The sequence below is a fragment of the Echinops telfairi genome, unplaced genomic scaffold (genome assembly GCF_000313985.2).
Source record: "Echinops telfairi isolate 266 unplaced genomic scaffold, ASM31398v2 ScPeMD7_7469;HRSCAF=8507_0, whole genome shotgun sequence".
NCBI lineage: Eukaryota > Metazoa > Chordata > Mammalia > Afrosoricida > Tenrecidae > Echinops > Echinops telfairi.
In genome coordinates, this window is record NW_022111372.1 from 72,292,155 (window position 1) to 72,312,513 (window position 20,359).

The following is a 20,359-nucleotide window of genomic DNA, read 5'->3' on the forward strand; positions in this document are numbered from 1 at the left end:
TCAGAACGGTTGGAATCCATCAAGCATTTATTGTAACCATTCTTCTGACTGCCAGATGCCAAACATTATGATAGGCTCTGGGTTACAAAGGCAAATCAGTTTATAATTCCAAACCAGGATAGGGGCTCTGGGAGGAATAATGGGTACCAAGAGGTGGGCCACAGAGGTAGGACTCCCTAGGGAGATGATGCTTCAGGAAGTCTTGAGGATGGGAGAATAACTAAGGACAGGTGGCTCGGGAGCAGGTGAGAAGACTTTGGATGCTTCAGGACGTGAAGGGAAGCCCACGTGGCTGAGATGCTTGGGAATCAGAACCAGAAGCTGCCACTACGCAGTTGAGTGAGTTAGAATGAACCATTGGGACTTTTGAATTCTCCATGGATTCATCCCTCAAATGTGGCAGATTTTATCAGCCACCTCCTTGAAGAGATGCTGTGCAGGTCAACTGAAGAATAGGTAGAAACGATTCTTGAATAGTTATAAAACATGTTGCTGTTGCTAAGTTACAACTGATAGTGAGGGATCCTGTGTGCCACAGAACGAAACCATTCCAGTCTTCTCTGTTACAAGTTCGTCCTGTTTCTGCCACTCACTACGTGTATGACCTTGCACTCTTCCGCCAACCTCTGGGAAAGGGGGATAACGAGAGGCCCTAGCTAAGGAGCCCTGGTGACAGAGCAGTTCATCACTCCACTGTGGACTGAACAGCCGGTGGTGTGAACCCCCATCTGCTCCTGTAACGATTGCAACCTGAGCAACCCCGCAGGGTGGGCCGCTCTACCCTGCTCTGTGGGGCTGCAATGAGTTGGGATGGATTTGATGGCACGCAGCAGCTAATGAGGTTAGGGTTGCTTGGGAGGATCGTGTCAATGCACATTGCCTGGCACATGGAAGGTGAGATAGGGGCTCTTTATGTGAAAGTGGGAGTCATTCATATGCCACCGAGGACTGGGGGCACTCATGTTTCCTCCCACGAAATATAGAAAGGACCATAATTAATTGGCTGGTGCTGGCTATGCTGACAGTGCCTTCTTTCATGGAGACAGTTCCACATTGCTGACTTTTGAGGCCACAGACTCTTCAGAAAGCAGGGAGGAAGGCTCCCAGTCAGATGCTTTGTTTCCTGCGTGGTTAATTGGTTGTAAAACCTCCTAAAAGGGACTGCTTCTGATTGAATTAAGTGCCCTGGGAAATCCAGCTGTGAGCAGGTGGGTGTCGGGAGACCTTCCCTGGGTCTCTCTTCGCTATCCATGGACAGCCTCCTGCTGCTATGCTTGCTCGGCCTCCAGTGTTGCTTCTGGGTGCAGATTGCTCTTCCCAGCTTCTCCCTCCTCCAGATTGGAGGCTGCCCAGGGCCCCAGGTCCAGGGGACAGACAGACAGCAGGACAGACAGCTGGACTTCAGGAGGCTTAAGAAATGATAACAAAACAAAACATGCCATCACTTTGCATCAAAGAGCATTTTTTTAAAAATGAAAGGCGTACCATCCAGTGATCTGTGGGGTCCTTCTTTTATGACTATTCTTTTCAGTTTTAAAAATGGGCACCACGCCGCTCAGACCCACCTTCCCGGACAGGTGAGCTGCTGCTCCTCTGGGCTAGTCTGGTTGAGAGGAGAGACTGTAAACCTGGACTCCCTCCCAGGTTTGCTCTGGCTGGTCGTTACGCTGTGTGGAAGATGAGCACATTTCACACTTAACAATCTGTCTTTCCAGCTTCTCTTGGAAATGCGTGCTCTCTGGCAGCACGGAGTCACCACTCCCCATGTCAGCATCTGGCTGGGGAGGAGTCAGGCTGTGCGTTTAGACAAGATGTTCCCTCTTCTGTTCTCTCCAGTCTTGTACTGTCTGTACGTTTACAGGCAGCTCCTTTTGTTCATTCATCTGACTGGGCTCAGTTGGCTCTGAGCATGAGAACGTCAGTGTTTAATCTAAAGGCTTCTATCCACCCATCACCAGTAAATGTTTTGGGAACACCTGGGAGGTGTAAATGGTTAAGTACAGCCTTACTGGCGGAAAGGCAGCAACATTCAAACCTATCCAGAGGTGCTTCAGAAGACAGACCTGGCAAATTGCTTCCAAAAGTTCACACAGTCTTCAAAACCCTATGGGGCGATTCCTTCAACACACTGGGGTCAGTCGCTGTGGGTCAGAATGCACTGAGTGGCAGCCGCTGACAGCAGCACCCATCATTTGGAAGGAATCCCTGGGGGTGAAAATGGCTAACATGTTTAACTACTAACTGAAAGTGTGTGGGTTCAAGTCAACCTTTGGAAGAAAGACCTGGCATTGTACTCCCCCCAAATATCAGCTATTGAAAGCATGGTGGAGACATAGTTCCACTCTGACCCATGGGGGGTGGCTGTAAGTCAGTGTCTGCTTGATAGCAATGGTTGTGTTTTGTTTGTTACCATCTTGAAGGCAAACAGCAACTCAATTAAGGTGGGGGTGGGGAGTGTGTTCTCTACATATGCTTCTCAACAAATGATATAGATTTATAACTCATGTTTATGCATGACTATATCTACATCTAGATAGATATCATAATCTGATAGTGACTTGAGGGGACACCATAACCTGTTAGAATTGTGTAGCTTGAAGTTACCTTGTCTCAATAGGATATTATCTCTCTTTTTTCTCTCTTTCTTTCTCACACATACTTTTTGGGGATTTTCCCTCCTCAGCATAATAATTCTGTCAACTTCCCACCACCACTGGACCCACCTTTTTTGGTCGGGGGGCATGAGGTGAGCACCTCTTCTCCACCCTGCCCATCAGAGTTTACTTGTCTGATGATCGATCCTAATCCACCCCTGCAGCCTCTGCGCTAGAGCAGGTGTGTTACTAATGGACCACGGTCTATTACGGATTCAGCTCAAGTTAAAAATTTCAGCAACTGGGGACACCGGTTCAACTTGAGGGGAATGGAACCCATCGCTTTCTGGGTCACTCACACAAAAGCCCTTTGACTGTCCCTGTTTGGTCCCAATTGGTTCACTTGGCTCACATGCCATTTCTGAAATCTCATCTAGTAGATAATGGAATGCCCTGACTGGTGGGACTTGGACCACATGCTGCGGTCCCAGGATGGACTGAGTCTAAGCTACTGAAACCCAAGGACACCCCAAATTCAATTGTTGTTGTATGCTATAGAGTCTTTGTGGACTCAGAGTGACCCCATGGGACAGAGTGGAAGCCCCTCCTGGGGTCTTTCAGACTGTAGTTTGCAGGAGCAGATCACTGGCTCTTTCTCCTGCAGAGCTACGGGCTGACATCAAATTGCTCACCTTTCCCTTAGCAGCTAAGCACGTAACCATTGTGCCACCAGTGCTTAAAAGGTGAGTGGAGGACTGCTATTAAAATAACTGGGAGTGGACTCTTGACAATCCATTCACAGATTCATTCCACAATCTTTTGAAAACTCAGGATTCATCCCACAGAGAAGTATGTGCACAAAAACCTGTGAACAGTGTTGGAGTGCTTAAGGACTCCATGCAGACTACCCTTGGGGGCTAGGAATATCTAGACTGGATAATTTCAAAATTCTCATCCCGGTGTGACATCCTCTGCTTTATCAAATGATGACCATAATGCTCTGTCATTTTTATGGTAAAAGCAAAGCTTCTTTGGAGTTTTGTTTCCAACATGTCTGCTGGAGAGTGACGTGTTGGGAGGGCACTGAGTATGACCGATGTGCTGCAGAGAACTCTTAGAAAGTCTGAATTGTGTCATTGTTCAGTCTACAATATTGCTTTAGTCTCTTTTTTCTATCAGCATCCTTATGATATCATGAGACATAGTGCTTAATAAAGTGTCAGACTCTATTTTGCATTATGATTTTTAAATGATAAACTTCTTCTAATATTTTTATGGACTAGAACACACAGACTTATTGGATCGTCCATAATATAAACTGGAATAATTTGGAGCTCATGAGATTATTGCCAGTGCTCTGGGGGCGAGAGGCTCACTGGTCATTTTTATTTGGAGTCTGCTCCTCAGCTTTAAATCCAAATTAAGGAGTCACTTGTTTTTATCTGAACTCAGCTTGTGTGGCATGTTGAGATGCACTGATTTTTTTCCCCCCTCCCAATGGAAGTCATTGCTCAAATTAAATTCATTATCCCTAATGGTGTGTGAGCCTGGGCAATGGGAGGCAACTGTGGAGCTCGGATCCAAGAGGAAATGGTGAGAAAAGAGAGCAGACAAATGGGCCGGGATTGTTTAAAGGGTGATGATGATTTCAAAGAGTTTCAAAATAATTTTTCAAGACTCCATGCATTTCTCTAGGAGAACAGCTTCTTCAGCCATTGCCTTTTCCCAGGGAGGTCTATTGTAGCCAAGTGAGCCTTGTGTTTTTTCCTTGAAGCACACATGTCCACTAGGAACCCTTTTCCTGCTCTGTGACTTGAGGTGGGCATGGGAAGGTACGCAGGAAGAGATGCCCCTTGACTGTTCACTCAGAAGTCCTCACACTAAATTCCAGTGACACTGATTGGATGTCCCTCTTTTCTCACCGGTTCATTCTCTCTGGCATACAATGACATCATTTCATGAGTCCAGACAAAGCGATTCGTTTATCAGTTCTCAAGTTCAAGTGGCACCAGGGTTAGAGTACTCCACCTTCCCTCCTCCCGCCAGCCAGGGCAGCTCTCCCAGGTCATTTGATGGACAATTGTCTTTTGATGGGCTCCAGTGGCTCTGTATGCTTTGTGATTGGCACATAGTAGGTGCTTAGTAAATACTTATTGAATGAAGAATGGCTGACAGGATGAATAAATGGATGGCCTAAGGGATGTCTGGGTGGTGCAAATGGCTTGTACTTGACAGGACAATGATGAAGTTTACTACTCCCATGAAGAGTTACTGTCTCCGACACCCACAAGTGTGGCTCTATCCTGCCCTACAGAGTCTCTGTGGGTTGAAATGGACTTGGTGGTAGTGAGATTTTGGTTCTAAATGAAAGGCTGACGGTTTGAACCCACGGGGTAGCACTTTGAAGGGAACGCCTGATGGGCTGCTTCCACAGAGATTATAGCCAAGAAAACCCTGTGGGGTTCAGCTTTATTCTGCAGCCATGAGGTCACTTCCAATTAGAATTGACTTGAGGACAATTAATAGGTTAAGGAACTATGGTGAGTGAAGAAACAGCGAACCATCAAGGGCTGTAAGCACTGGAGAAAAAGAGACCCTTTTCAGATGTTTTCAGATTTGACCTTTTGTCCCTTTAGGTTAGACTTAAGTGTGTTAAGCACAGTAGCAGATTTAACTTAGAGGTAATATTTAAACATTTGAGGCTACCCTTAAAGGCTTTAATCACAAAGGAAGATTTAACTTAGAGGTAATATTTAAACATTTGAGGCTACCCTTAAAGGCTTTAATCACAAAGGAAGATTTAACTTAAAGGTAATATTTCAAAATTGTAACTTGAAGCATTTTTTTTAAGTAGGAAAGCGAAGCTGTCAATGGCATGGACTCTGCCCAGTTGATATTCCTGTATGAATTATGCACACACGGAACTTATAAGTGATCCACACGTTACAGTTTGTAAGATGGATAGCTCTTAACTGTTCTAATTTGAATTAACTGGCAAATCTTCGTGCGCCAGGACTTTGTGAAAACCACTCATCATTTTTAGTTCCTAATTTCTTCACTGCAAAAAATGAACTCACTTTCCTTAAGTTCTGTGGGAGATGATATTCAAGTCAATTTGAACAATAACAGAACTGTTTATTTTGTTTTTCATCAAAAGTAATGCCCATTTGTAGAACATTGAGAAAACAGAAAAGAAAACTAGAAAGAGCACAGAAATAATTTGTAGACTGTAACTTAAAAAAAATCATTTTATTGGGTGCTTGTACAACTTATCACAATCCATACAAACTTCCATTGTGTCAAGCACATTTGTACATTTGTTTCCATCATCATTCTCAAAACATTGTCTTTCTTCTTGAGCCCTTGGTATCAGATCCTCATTTTTCCCCTCCCTCCGCACCCCCTCCTCCCTCACAAACCATTGATAATTTATAAGTTGTTATTATTTTGTCATGTCTTACACTGTAACTTACAGTCAAGTGCCATTGATATTTCCTGTGACTTAGAGCTAATTATGTAGGATTTCCCCTACACAGGTGTAGTTGATGCCCAGGGGAGGATAAAGGCACCCTCAAGGAGTCTGTGGTGTCACCGAGGGGGTGGACAGTGGCAAAAGTAGCTGTCCTACAAGAAATGAAAACCAGGTGTGGCAAATGCTGTGAAAGGGCTGAGGAAATAGTCATCCAGCTTTGGGCATTTGGGTGGGCATTTGGGAAAGGCTTCCTGGACACAGTGAAATTAAGCTGCACCTGGAAGGCTTTGAGGATGATGGGGAGCTGAGATGAGGAAGGGGTAGAGAAAGCATGTCAGACCCACAAAGACAGTCTGTGGTAAAGACAGGAAGGAGCTTCATGTTCAGGGCACAGGGTGCAGCTCATTGTGACTGAAGCAAAGCACACTGGCAGATTCGCAGTGGGATCGTTGTGTCTGGGAAGGGAGAAGCTTGATGTCATTAAACCAACTGCCATTGAGTCGACTGTGGCGTGTGGTGATTCCTGCGTGTTTGAGGAGAAAGGGCCCCATCTGGTTCTCAGGAGCGAGTTTTTCTAGGAAGTAGACTGCCAGGTCTTTCTTCTGGGGTGGCTCTGGGTGGGCTTAAAACTTTCAGTCAGCAGACAAGCACATTAACTGGGGGCCTAGAAAGGCTGAACCCTCAACACAAATTCATTCTTTCTGACTATTCAACCTTCCTGGCCATTTTCTCAAATAGTCTATCATCATAAGAGACAGGAAGTTTTCTTGGGAATCTGAATTTAAATGTTTCCCTCCTCTTTTATCTGCTTATTTATGTATTGCAGTTACTTGCACCAAAGCCATTGTGTATAAATAGTATTGAGGGATAAGATTGGATACATATCAGGCTCTCTGGAAATGTTAGTTGAGTTTGTTGAGTAAGTGAATGAATGAATGACATTGACTATACCTTATGAAGTCTGAGAAAGACTAGCGAATTGAGAGTCCAATAAAATCCACACGCCTCTAGCGACTGAAGACTTGGATTTCTTGATCTCTCTCTGGTGTCGATCTTGTTCACCAGGGAAATTAATATAGAAATGCTTTGAGTCCTGAGGATGAAAAGTGAAATTCTAACATCAGTTTCTAAATGAAATTGACCTAAAAATTTAAACACATGTTTACAGAACAGGAGCCTATTAAAAGGCTTTTACTTTCACCCAGTGGCTTTCTGTATGCATCAGAGACATTAAAAAAAAATGGAGACTTGTGGAACAAAAAAAACCCAACTCACTGATGTTGAGTTGATTTTGATTCATAGGGGCCCTATAGGGTCAGTGTAGAATTGCTTGTTAGTATTTCGATCTGTATTAGTCTGGGTACTTCAGAGAAACAAATCCACAGCAACTCATGTATAAGAGAGAGTTTTAAGTAAAGGTTAAGTACGCATCAAGAAAACATCCCAACCCAGTGCTGCTCAAGCCCACAAGTCCAATATTCACCCATTAATCCATATGCCCAACACCGATCCACAAAGTCCTCCTCCATCTCACAAAGCAGACGCAATGGTGCCGACTGCAGGAGGAAAGCCAATTCAGTGAATGTGTAAGCATCTCAGTGCTGGCAGGGGTCTCCAGACGGGTGCTCCAGCACCCAGGGCTGCATCGGGGTAGGTCCATGTGGCTTCTCCTCGGGGATGTCTGGCAGGAAGTGAGCCTCACAAGCTGAAGCAGGGAACTGCTAAGGCTGCTGCACCTGGTACAACCATCACAAAGCAAAAGACCCAAGAACTAGAAAGATGAGGCTCACCGAGCCATTTATCCCTCCACCCTTCAATTAATCCCACATGTGTTTATCGGCCAGGTTGGTACAATGAACTAACTACCTCAGTACTGTTGAGTCCGTTCCATTTCATTTTGACTTTATGTAAAACAGAATGAATCACTGCTTAGCCCTGTGCCAGCCTCATACTTGTTGCTATGCTTGGTCCATTGTTGCATCCACTGTGTCAGTCCATCTCATTGAGGGTCTTCTTCTTTTAGCTCTTAACCAAGTACGATGTCCTTTACTTAGGAGAACGTCAGGCTTAGTAAAGTAGGATTGGTTTCTCTGATGCTTCTAAGCAGCATTTTGGCTTTACTTCTTTAAGACAGATTTGTTGAGTCTTATGGCAGTCCAATGTATATCTGGTATTCTTTGGCAACATCATAATTGAAAGCCAGCACTTCTTTATTGGTCTTTCTTCATTGTCCAGCTTTTGCAAGGATATGAAGCAATTGAAAATACCCTGGCTTAGGTCAGGCACACCTTAGTCCTCAAAGTAACATGTTTGCTTTTAAGAGGCCTTTTAGTACCAAATTTGCCCAATGCAATGTATTGGTTAATTGCGTGAATGTTGCTTCCATGGGTGTGGATTGTGGGTCCAAGTAAAATGAAATCCTTGACGATGTCAATATTCTCTCCTCTTACCAATATGTTGGTTCTTAGTCCAGTTGTGAGGATTTTCGTTTGCTTTATTTTGAAGTGTAATTGACATTGAAAGTTGTAATCTTTGATCCTCATCAGTGTTTCAGGTCATTTTCTCTTTCAGAAGGCAAGGTTATTTCTATGGGTGTAGTCACTATTTATGTCATTGAAAAACTATTTGTCTAAGACTCAGGCATCCTCAAACTATGGCCCATGGGCCACATGCGGCCGCCGAGGACATTTATCCAGCCCCCCCGAGTGTTTTACCCCCTTTTATTTTTTTACTTCAAAATAAGATATGTACAGTGTGCATAGGAATTTGTTCATAGCTTTTTTAAACTATAGTCGAGCCCTCCAATGGGTCTGAGGGACAGTGAACTGGCCCCCTGTTTAAAAAGTTTGAGGACCCCTGGCTAAGTCATTGGTCTTGCAAAATTCTTATCATGTGATCTCTGACATCATTTTTAACACTGAGGTCATAATTTTCAGTTACTAGTACTCTTCTTTGTTTCTAATTTTAGCATTTCAATTGCAGTAATTATTAATTCATTTTGATTGCATAATTGATCAATTATAGACTAAAAAAGCTGACAAAAATCACCAATTTCTTCATCTTTGGTTTAATGACTGGTTCATCAATTTGAATAATCATATCAACTCATCTTTACAGGCATATGGGTATCATCCAATCACTGGCAGTGTAGTATTTCAGGGTAGGTCTTGAAATGGTCTTTGTGACGATGAATGGTGCGCTTCTTCCATTTGTCATTGTAGACCGTCTGTTCATCCCATTCAAAATGGCCAGTATCAGGCTACTCCAGTTCACTAATGACCAGGCTATCAATCTCTAGGCATTCCATTTCAATTTTGATGACTTTCAGTTTTCCGAGATTAACATTTTGTACATTCCACATACTGATTATGAATGGATATTTGCAGCTGTTTCTTCTCATTTTGAATCACACCTTACTGGCAAATGCAGGTCTCAAAGGCTTTGCTACATCCACCTTTCTAAGATCAATTCTGGTTTGGGGAGCTCTTCCTCGTTCATATATTGAGTGCCTTCCAACCGGATGGGCAAATCTTCCAGCACTGTGTCAAACTATGTTCCACTGCTACTCATCAGCTTCCCACTGTCTTAGTCTGGAACTCTGTGGAAGTCTGTCCACCTGGTATTTATAACACTGTTGGCATAAAATCCAACTTCACAGCAGCCCCAAACCTAACACAGCACAGTCCACGGTCAGGTGAGTGGTAGTTGCTTATGATACAAACCACCGTTAAGTTGAGGTATTGAGGCATCCCCTGCCTGACTCTTTGTGCTTGGCTTTGTTAATAGGTCTTTGTGATGGAAGGAAAACTCCCACGTGCATTTTCATCACTCCAGCCTGGGAAAGGGTTTGCAGCATAGATTCAAAGTCAAACGTCTGAGGATTTTATTGCAAATCCTATCTTCAGGTTGGCAGGAACTCTGTGTCCAGTGATTCCTTGAAGATTGTGTTCCTCATGATGAAGACAGCGTAAGACAGATGTGTCCTCAGCCCGTCCCCATCCTAGAGAAGGACAGTCTAACACTTGTGCTTATGTTCTGCCTCATTCCCACTGAGTTTCAGACCTTTCAGATGATTCCGAAGGTCCGCTCAGGGTCAGCACTTGGAGCTTAATGTATTTTGGCAAGAAGCCGATGGCAATTGGATAATCTTCTAAGAGTATCGGTGAGGATGAACACCTTCCCTACTGCACTCTCACTCACTGCCATCCGGTCAAGGCCATCCAGGCATAGCAACCCTCAGTGGGTTTCCGAGGCTCTTTGTTTTTGATATAAAAAAATCATTTTATTGGGGCTCGTACAACTCTTATCACAATCCATCCATCCATCCATTGTGTCAAGCACATTTGTACATTTGTTGCCAGCATCATTCCCAAAACATTTGCTTTCTACTTGAGCCCTTGGTATCAGCTCCTCATTTTCCCCCCTCCCTCCCTCTCCACGCCTCTCATGAACCCTTGGTAATTTATAAATTATTATTATTTTGTCATGTCTTACACTGTCCAATGTCTCCCTTCACCCACTTTTCTGTTGTCTGTCCCCCAGAGAGAGGCTTATATGTAGATCCTTGTAATCAGTTCCCCTTTTCTATTCCACCTTTCCTCCACCCTCCCTGTATTGCTACTCTCACCACTGGTCCTGAGGGGTTCATCTGTCCTGGATTCCCTGTGTTTCCAGTTCCTATCTGTACCGGTGTACACCCTCTGGTCTAGCCAGATTTGTAGGTAGAATTGGGATCATGATAGTGGGAGGGAGGAAGCATTTAAGAACTAGAAGAAAGTTGTATGTTTCATCATTGCTACACTGCACCCTGACTGGCTCATCTCCTCCCCAGGACCGTTCTGTAATGGGATATCCAGTTGTCTACAGATGCCTCAGTCTGCACTCCCCCTCATTCACAATGATAGGATTTTTTGTTCTTTGATCCATGATACCTGATCCCATTGACACCTCGTGATCATACAGGCTGGTGTGCTTCTTTCACGTGGGCTTTGTTGCTTCTCAGCTAGTTGGCCGTTTGTTTACCTTTAAGCCTTTAAGATCCCAGACGCAATATCTTTTGATAGCTGGGCAGCATCAGCTTCCTTCACCACATTTGCTTATGTACCTGCTTTATCTTCAGTGATCATCCCGAGACTAACTCTTTACGGGAGTAGAAACTCCAGTCTTTCTCCCATGGAACTGGGAGAGTCCTTTTGAACTGCTGACCATGTGCATCGCAGCCCAATGTGTAACCACTACACAATCAGGGCAGGCTTCTGAAAACTTTTGTTAGCATTCTTGTCTTTTGACGTGACATGCTTTCTTGTTTAATTTCTATGATTTGGGCCAGGTAGGTAGAAGTAGCTACTAAGTTCCCTCACCTTTCCACTATAGTTCTTAGGTATTACAATCCATTCTTTCACCACTGACCACTGATTATTCATCCTCTCCTCTATCCTCTCATGCCCCTGAGTGGTTCAAATGATTAATTCACTGGGCTGCTAAGCAAGAAGTTGTTGGGTGGAGTGTGCCCATCTTGCGATCTGCTTTCCGAGAGGAACACACAGTTCTGCTCTGATACCAGTGGGTTCTCCATGAGTTGGGGTCGACTCAAAGTGACTCAAAGGCAATTGAACTGCTTCTATCCTTTCATTCACCTGGCCACTTTCTTACCTTCCATATCTGACTTCTAGTATGATGAGACCTTGCAGTGGGCCCTGCGTTAAAAGCTATTTTTAAGTTGTGTAGTCTCTTGCTATGTGAACTTAACACCTTTTAAAAAATCCGGGTCACTAATCAGATGTCCTTCCACCACGGCCAAATTCTGAGCTCTGAGGTAATGAATGTTTTTCAAGTTGGTCATGTTCATCCCTTCAGGTTGAGAACATTTTCCAGAAATGCCCAAGATCTGAGGAACCTTGGCTAGGGGAAAAGGTAAACTCCTTGAAGTCAGTGGCCAATAATAGGGGCAGCCACATGCTTTCCCCCTGGGATCCCCAAGATAGTACCTCGACTTGGTATCGGTCCACCTTCTCCTGCTGGGAGGGAGGAGCGAATCGGCTTCACCTAGAAAGAACGCCCTGGGTGGGTTTCCTTTTCCCCTTTCTGCCATCAAAACACAACTGTGGGTGTGTGGGTAGAGGCAGCAACTCTCTCAGTAGTGTTTTTTTAGGATTAGAAAAGGAGTCGAAGCCAGCCTGGTAAAGAGAAGATTCTTGCCTTCACACAGGTTCACCCTCCTCTGCCCGCTGCCCTGTGGCATCCCTGGGATTTTGGCTGCCTTGCAAGTGTCATATTTTCACATGGATCAACTGCACTCTATAACTGCTTCTGTGTATTCGGAACCAAGAGGCTTACTTTGACATTGAAAATAGAGTTTTCTCTTTCTAACGAACTCTGTTGACTCCAGCTCCCTTGCCCTGTTTCAAGAGAGCTCTGTTTTTCCTGGCACCGTCTATAGGACTCTTGTTTGCCCCTTCACAGAGCTGTGCACCTTTGAGGGTGACCGGGAGGCACTGACGGCATTTCTTTAAACAATCCCTGAAAGGTCAGATGGTTAGGTGCTTTCTGCTTAAACATTTTCAACTGGGAGAAGCCGTGTTCTCCTTGAATGTCTTCCTGGGTTGTCTCTGGACAGTAGATTTGACCATGGAGGAAAGTGGTTCTGTGCTTCTTTGCCAAAGCAGACGGAGAGGGTTCCCGTCTATGCAAATATGACCAGTTTCCATGCACTTGCCTCTGACTCTCCAAGTGCCATGCTTGTCAGAGTCAACCTGTGCTCTCCAGCATTCTCCACGGCTGATATTTTGGAAGTAGATTGGCAGCCTCTCTTCCAAGGTACCCGTGGGGGACGCTAACCTCCCCTCGGTGGGCTAGCAGACAAATGTGCCAACCATTTGCACTACTCAGGGACTTTCGGAAACACAGGCCTTTTCCTCTGTACCCTGTACCTCTGGAGACATTTTCCTCTGTACCCTTCTGTGAGTGCACATGGGGGCAGGTAGAAGTCCACACAGAAGGGACCCCACAGTTGTTTCCACTCAGCTATTTTCTGTGTCAGCCCAGAGTATGTCTCCATGGCCTGAATATCTTTTGGAAGAATCATCTGCCACATGACCATCTGTAGGCATAAGTCACAGGAACTTTCTGGGAGCCTTAAGACTGCAAATGGGGAGTTAATTGCTTGCTTTTGGCATGCTCTGTTGCTCTTCTGCTGCAGCGGGGACATTATGAAAACAACAGAGAACATCCCAATGTGCTTTTTCAGAAATCGGTGGGTGGAGAGGAGGTGAAAACAAAACCTGCCCCACCCAGGACCGTCACTACGCTCTGCATAATAATTAATGATGTGCAAGCTGTTGCCTGATAGATAGTTGTGCTGTGCATGCCCTTCACTTCTGACAGGCTGAGTCTGCAGTGATTTCAGGAGCCACCTCCTAACACCTCCTATCTTGATGGGTCCTGGCTTTCGGAGAAAGCTGATGCAGTCATGGTTGTCTTTCCTCACTGGTGGCTCGTTCTTCCTTTTATCAAATAAGGTTGTTCCATGAAGCCTATGCCCCTCCTCGGTTTCCTCAAGTTTTGCATTCTTTTTTGTTGTTGTTAACCTTAATATTCAAAGAGAAGACTACTTTGTAAGAGACTACATATCTCTCGGTCTATCAGAGCCGTGTAGTCTACAGAAACATTATGCTTGGAGCACAGACACTTTCCTCATCATATCTTCTGTATCTGAAAATATAAACACCTGTGCGTGCTGTGCCAGCCACTGGACAGTTGCCAGGGACACAAGATGAAGAGAATAATGATCCTTTCCTCTATGCCAGGTACAATGTGAATACTCCTCACATTTCATTTTATCTAATTCTCAGTAACCTTCTGAAAGAGGTTCTGTTATTTTCGCCATTTTTCTGATGAGACCACTGAGGCCCAGAGAGGTTACATATGTGTTTAAGGCCACACAATTCATTAGAGCTAGAGGTCGGATTATGAAAACTACAACAATGGCCCTAGGAGAGAGGAACTGTGGCTCCATCCCTTTGATGGGGCTGCTGAGGTCTGAGGAGCTCTCTGATTCTGTTGCCGTAGCAAGTCCGTCATCCACATGCTTGCCCAGTATTCTCCACCAATGTCTTTATTTGAGAAAGTTCTAATTTCAACCCCCTGGAGGACTTGGATTCTGTTTAGTTGAACAACTTTCTGAAAACCCACTGGGTTTGGGATTCTGAGTCATGTGTTGGGGGAAATATATACATATAAATGTATATATAAAATAACATTTTAAAAGTTTGTGGGAGAAATGTACTATCTTTTAATTTCATTTTTTCACAACCTTTTTGAAGCCCCCTTGTGTGTATATGTGTGTGTATGTGTTTGTTATTTTATAATTTAATATATATGGGACAAGTTCTATGAGCTAATGCAATCAATTTTCTTTCTGGGGCAATCCAGTGATACCTTTTTGTAACCTGGCCATGTCGTGGTCATATGGATGCTATTGAATATACTACTTCATATCTGTTGGTTGGTGAAATGTAATACCAGAAAATCATTGGAGAGATAGCTTTCTTCTACAAATGCAGGTGTTCGGCTATGTTACTATACAGGATGAGGTAAAGTCCTGCAGTAGACTGACTGATTAACTCTTCAGTATTAACCCAAACACAACTCTTAATAGCGTGTTTCTTTTGATTTTATGACTGTCACTTTCCTAATTGAGGTAGTAGGCTATAAAGAGTTCAACTGCTGAAGTGTTAGTGTCTTGTTGGGTGGTGTGTTAGGCCGGGATGAATAGAGAAACAAATCCAGAGACATTCATGTGCATTTAAGAGAAAGCTTTATATCAAAGAGCAATTGTATATTGATAAAACATTCCAGCCCAGTCCATATCAAGTCCACAAGCCCTGTATCAGCCATATGTCTGATGCCAGTCCATAAATTCCCCTTTAGACTCATGCCGCACTTACAGTGATGTAGAATGCTGGAAGATCACAGGTCGGTGGGTGGAAAGTCTTGTGGATCCAATGGCGGTGGATGTGTCTCCAGGGTTCTGGCTGCTATCAGTGTGGCTCCATGTGGCTGGTCAACAGGAACACCTAGGCAGAAGAGTGTGACCCACCTCCAGGGAGAAAGAGAGGAAGTTCCCAGAATCCTCCTGAGAAGGCCACGCCCACAAGGAGGCATCATCAGGCTGTGACCTGATTGACAGGATAGATTCCACCTGTAGAACTATTTATCGAGTTGACATGAAATTATGTAACTACCATAATTGGCTTCCGAGAGAGGTAGCATTATGTCGGTTATGTCATACAACTAGAAGTGAAGACATGTGAATGATGTTTGTAGCTCTCGTGTTAATGCAATTGTGTGAGCATTGTCAAGTCTACTGGTCTTTCAGTTCACTCATATGCAAGACTAAATGGCAGTAAAGATCACTTTCAAAGTCATATAAGTCCTGGGAAAACCCATACAGCTGGGCTAGCTTAAGATATTAGTGTACTTTAGAGATAAATACTTTAATCTGGTTGGTCTTAGTTTTCTTGCCTTTCAAATAGGTTAATGATTCTTGACTTGTCTAATGCATAGGGCTTGCCTGAGAATCCAGGGAGGTACCAAGGACACGAGTACTTGGAATAATATAACACACCGCACGAACACACCACGATATTACTGGTATTGAAGGTTAACAGAAAGGTGTTGGGTTTCTCGCCCCAAAGAAGAAAAAAAGAAGAAGAAGGCTGGAGTTAAAAAGGAGTTTGATCCCTGTTGGGCTGTTTCCTGGAGTTTATGGAACTCCGCAGGGTAAATAGGGGCTTTGTCCTGTGGCGGGTCAGTTTCCCACAGTTGGGGCAAGGCTGCCTCCCTTTTTCTCCTGACAACACTTTATAAAACACACCCGCCACACAAAACGTGGTAATTCCTCACAGAGAAGGGAGGTTTTGAGTTACCATAACCCCTGCTTTGTTAAAAGCCCCCTTGGAATCTGAGATCTTCTCAACAGACCAGCAGACGTGCGCATGTTCTGGGTTTACAGATGCCTTATAAACGTAGCCTGACAAATCATCCCCCACGCTTCTGTGCCTCAGCTAACTGTTCTGTCTTTGGGGTTATTTTTAACTCCTACTTCTTACTTCTTTCTCTGTTCCTTTAAGGAAGTGCCACCTGAAAGGGGTCAGATGCTTGGCACCTGCTTAGGGGAAAGCGTTGAGAGAATTCTGAGGCGTCTCCAGGGGTAGGGCTGGCTTTTCCCTAAAGAATAGTCCCTTCAAAGCATCGTTGCCACATAAGGGCTTGTGTAAGGCCTCAGGCAGAAGTTGACGGCCGGCCGTCTCTTCCCCACGACAGATGGTCAAGCCTTCAATTTCAGCAAGCGATCCGCTGTGGAGAGGGCGGGCAGGGGACGCTGCCAGCATGCCAAGTGACAGGGCAGCTTAGGGTAACAGGGATCCGGTGTGTGCCCGGCATAGCTTTTGTGCTAATGATGGGCTGCTGACAGGCGCCTCGCCCTGCTCACCCCTGAGGCAGAAGATCCCCAGCTCCCTTGATTCGGTTTCTTTCTGGCAGAGTTAGCGCCTTGTTCGCTTGCCTTTCAAAATCCATTTTGGCACCAGATGGACCCTCTCATGGTGGCTAGCGGTTGTCTGATTTGAAGATGCCAGAGAGTGTGCTGACAGCTCCTTCTAACACAACTTGAGTCTGGCTGTTGGAGCTGGGCTCAACTGGCCGAAACACACAGGGGCGGTGGATAGTACCAACCAGGGGCACCAGGGATGGGGGCTTGTGGAAGGGGGATGCCAGTGCCTCCTCCTCCATCCTATTCACATTGCTCTTAGAGTGATGATGATAACATAACGGCTACTGCAGCTGCTCTGGCTGCCACGACTTTCCTTTTTCTGAATAGTGTTTCCTTGTGGCAAAATATAGATCACAGAAGATTTGCCATTTTAGTCATTTCCAAGTACACAATTTAATATTAATAATATCCATCACTACGCAACCCTTCGTAACAATTTCTTTCTAAAATGTTGTCATCGTGTAAACAGAAACTCTGTATCCATTAAGCAATGTGTTTCCATTCCCCTCACCCCCAATCTTTGGTACATTTTGGTCTCTCTAAGTCTGCCTATTCTAGACTTTTCATGTAAGAAGCTCAGGTGGTGCAAAGGTTAAAGCTTTTTCATTGCTGATTGAAAGGTTAGTGGTTTGAACCCACCAGTTGCTCTGTGGGAGACAGGTGCAGTAGTCCTGTTCAGGAAAGACTACAGCCTTGGAAACTGTGTACAGCTATTTTACCCTGTCCTATAGGATCACTAAAGGAGCCCTGGTGGTGCTGTGGGTTAAGTGTTCGGCTGGTAAACTCAAGGTCGGTGTTTCAAATCCACCATCTCTTCCGTGGGAGAGAAACGAGGCTATCTGCTGTCATAAAGATTTATAATCTTGGAACTTTACTATGAGTAAGAATCATAGTGAGTTTTAGATTCACTAAGGAGCCCGGCTGGCATAGTGAGTTACATTTTGATCTATCAGCCCTGGTGTTTGGTGGTTCAAGCTGTTAGCTGTTCTGTGGGACAAAGAAGGATCTGCCTACTCCCATAAAGATTTACAGTCTTGAAAACTGTGTGGAGCAGTCGTATTCTGTCTGAGAGGGTCGCTATGGATCAGAATCAGCTGGAGGAGGGGAGTGGGTTTGCTTGACTTCTGCTTATCAACTCAACAACAGTGGGTCTGGTTTTAAATATTTCCTATAAGTGAAATCATTTAATAGTTGTCTTTCACTTAGCATAAAGTTTTCAAGGTTCATCACATGAATCAGAATACAATTTCTTTGTATGAATTAATAATATTTCACTGTATATATACTACATTCTATTTATCCATTTTCTGTTGAAGAACGATTACTCTCATTCATATATTTGTTGTTACAGTATAATTGCTGTCATTGGTACAGGTGGCATTAATATCTTTACTCCAGTTCTTATTTAATCACAAGTGTTTTGTCTATAGTAGGAGTGGGGAATATTGTTTCTGCTAAGGGTGATTTGGATATTTATCACACCATTTATGTGCCATACAAAATTATCAACTTAAAAATTAGCCTGCTATATTTGGTCAAAAGAGGAAGCCCCTCAATGTGATGGATTAGCATAGTGGCTGCGATAACAGGCTGAAGCACAGGAACAATTGTGAGGATGACACACAGTTGGGCAATGTTTCCCTCTGTTGTGCATAGTGTTGCTATGGGTCAGAACCAACTTGATGATACCCAATAATAGCAGTGGGATAGCTAGGAGCCATGGTGGTATAGTGGTTACACAGTGAGCTTATAACCACAAGGTTGGCAGTTCAAAACCACAAGTCCCTCCACAGGAGAAAAATGAGGCTTTCTGCTCCCATAAGAGTTACAGTCTGAAACCCACAGGGGGGCAGTTCTACCCTGCCCTTTAAGGTCTCTATAAGTCAGAATTGGCTGAATGGCAGTGAGTTTGACTTTGAATGAGATAGCTGGAATTGTTTCTCTGTGGTAAAGTTTGTGATGCAAAGACTTCCTCGGGGGCTTAATATTGCAATTCTTTTTGTGAGATCTGGTGGCAGTACTGGGGATGAGTCCTTCATAAGGAAGGCCCACACTGGAAAGAACATAAAGGTGAAAGCTTACTATGAGATAGGGGCCCTAATATCATGCTATTTCTGAAAATGCAGGCAGAGAACAAAAGGCACAATGTAGACCTGCCTGACTATGCTTATTTCTCTCCTCTCCCAAGACTGAAATGCTAACCCCAGTGATTCATCTCTTCACAGGTTCTTCTTGAAGTTTTTCCTCAAATGTAACCAAAATTGCCTAAAGAATGCAGGAAACCCCCGTGACATGCGGAGATTCCAGGTAGGTCTAGTTTGTCTTTCTTCTTCTCAATGATGACATGCCTATCAGGGTAAAAGATGAAAGGCGTAGGCAGAAAGCAATATGAAGGGAGTTGTTTTCCCAGAGGGGAAGAGCAGGTGAGGCTCTTGGTCTCCTGGGATCTGCACTCTTGAAGCTACTGTTTTTATTGGGGGAGAGTTGGGACTGAACCACCTGCGTCCACTAGTTAAGAGTGACGTCCTTGGAGTCTAGTTTGGCTTCTTGAAGGGGTTCACATGCCCAACCCCCCACAGACATTGTGATGTACACCGAAACCTCTATAATGATAGATTCCTCCCCTCATTTCCATCATACACATGTAGAAAAGTGATACTAAGGAGCTTGGTGTGCTTCAGAGGTGTGTTTTGGTTTTTTTAATCCTCTCTTTCTGGTCTCTTCTCCAATCTTGGAAATCACAAGCCATAGTCACTTGTTAAAATTACATCCCTATTGTATAATACTGCTTGGCGTGATTGAACTATGGGATGATATGACATATTTATTAACTCCCAATTAATAATAAATTAAAATATTTTTAAAAGACCAAAAAAATTGCACCCCTGAAGCACAGCATATTAAGACGACATGGAGCCAGAATTCTGTCTCAGGAATGTCTTCATAAATGTTATCTGGAATCAGTCACACAGTGCCTCCGCTTAAAGCAAGAGTGGTAGGTGAACTTCATTGAAGTGTACATTTACTAAAAGGAGAGACCATGAAGACAAAGGCGTACACTTTGAAGACACAGAGTGGCATTTGGGGGTGTAGGAGTGGTTGCTGAGCTGTATATAGAATGCCTCGCAAACGTGAACGTGTGGAGAATCCCCCGGGGATCTTGTTAAATTGCAGCTGCTGATTGAGGCCTGGAGTCCCTGGGTGGTACAGGCAGTTGTGTGCTTGGCTCCTAACTGAAAAATTGGAGGTTTAGATCCACCCAGATTTCACCCCGAAGAGACTTGGTGATCTACATCTCAAATTCAGCCATTGGAAAACTGAGCACAGTCCTCCTCTGATAGAAGTAGGGTTGCCATGAATTGAAACTGAGTGGACAGTATTCTACATTTCTAACACGCTTTCAGGTGAAGTTGATGTTGTTGGCCATACTTTGAACATTAAGGTTCTAAACTAGACCCTTGTGTTGCACTAATTTAATGATTAACCTCATTGGTAGGGTCAGCGTTGGTTTCCTCATCAGAGTAATGGGAGTAACATTCCCTACATGCATGTTTGTGCATTCTCTCAGAAAGAGACATGGTGCTGAATGTTTGCTGATAGGCACATTGCATCAATTAGCTTTACATGCAGTTTGAAATGTCTCATCTCTAAGGGGCTTCTGAGCAGTATTAAGACATTTTAGCTGCGCGTTGTCTGATGAGAGAAGGGGAGGGATGAATCGGAGTGATGGTTTTTGAATGT

The 20,359-nt window shown here is 44.2% G+C and overlaps 1 protein-coding gene across 1 annotated transcript in view; it reads left to right on the forward strand.

Annotated features, from left to right (window-relative positions):
* EBF1 (EBF transcription factor 1) overlaps positions 1-20,359 on the forward strand; it is a 479,517-nt gene that overhangs the window by 285,773 nt on the left and 173,385 nt on the right. Inside the window, exon 7 of the mRNA XM_030888673.2 lies at positions 18,844-18,925. Within this exon, the coding sequence (XP_030744533.2) occupies positions 18,844-18,925 (82 nt within the window). The remainder of the gene's footprint in view (positions 1-18,843; positions 18,926-20,359) is intronic.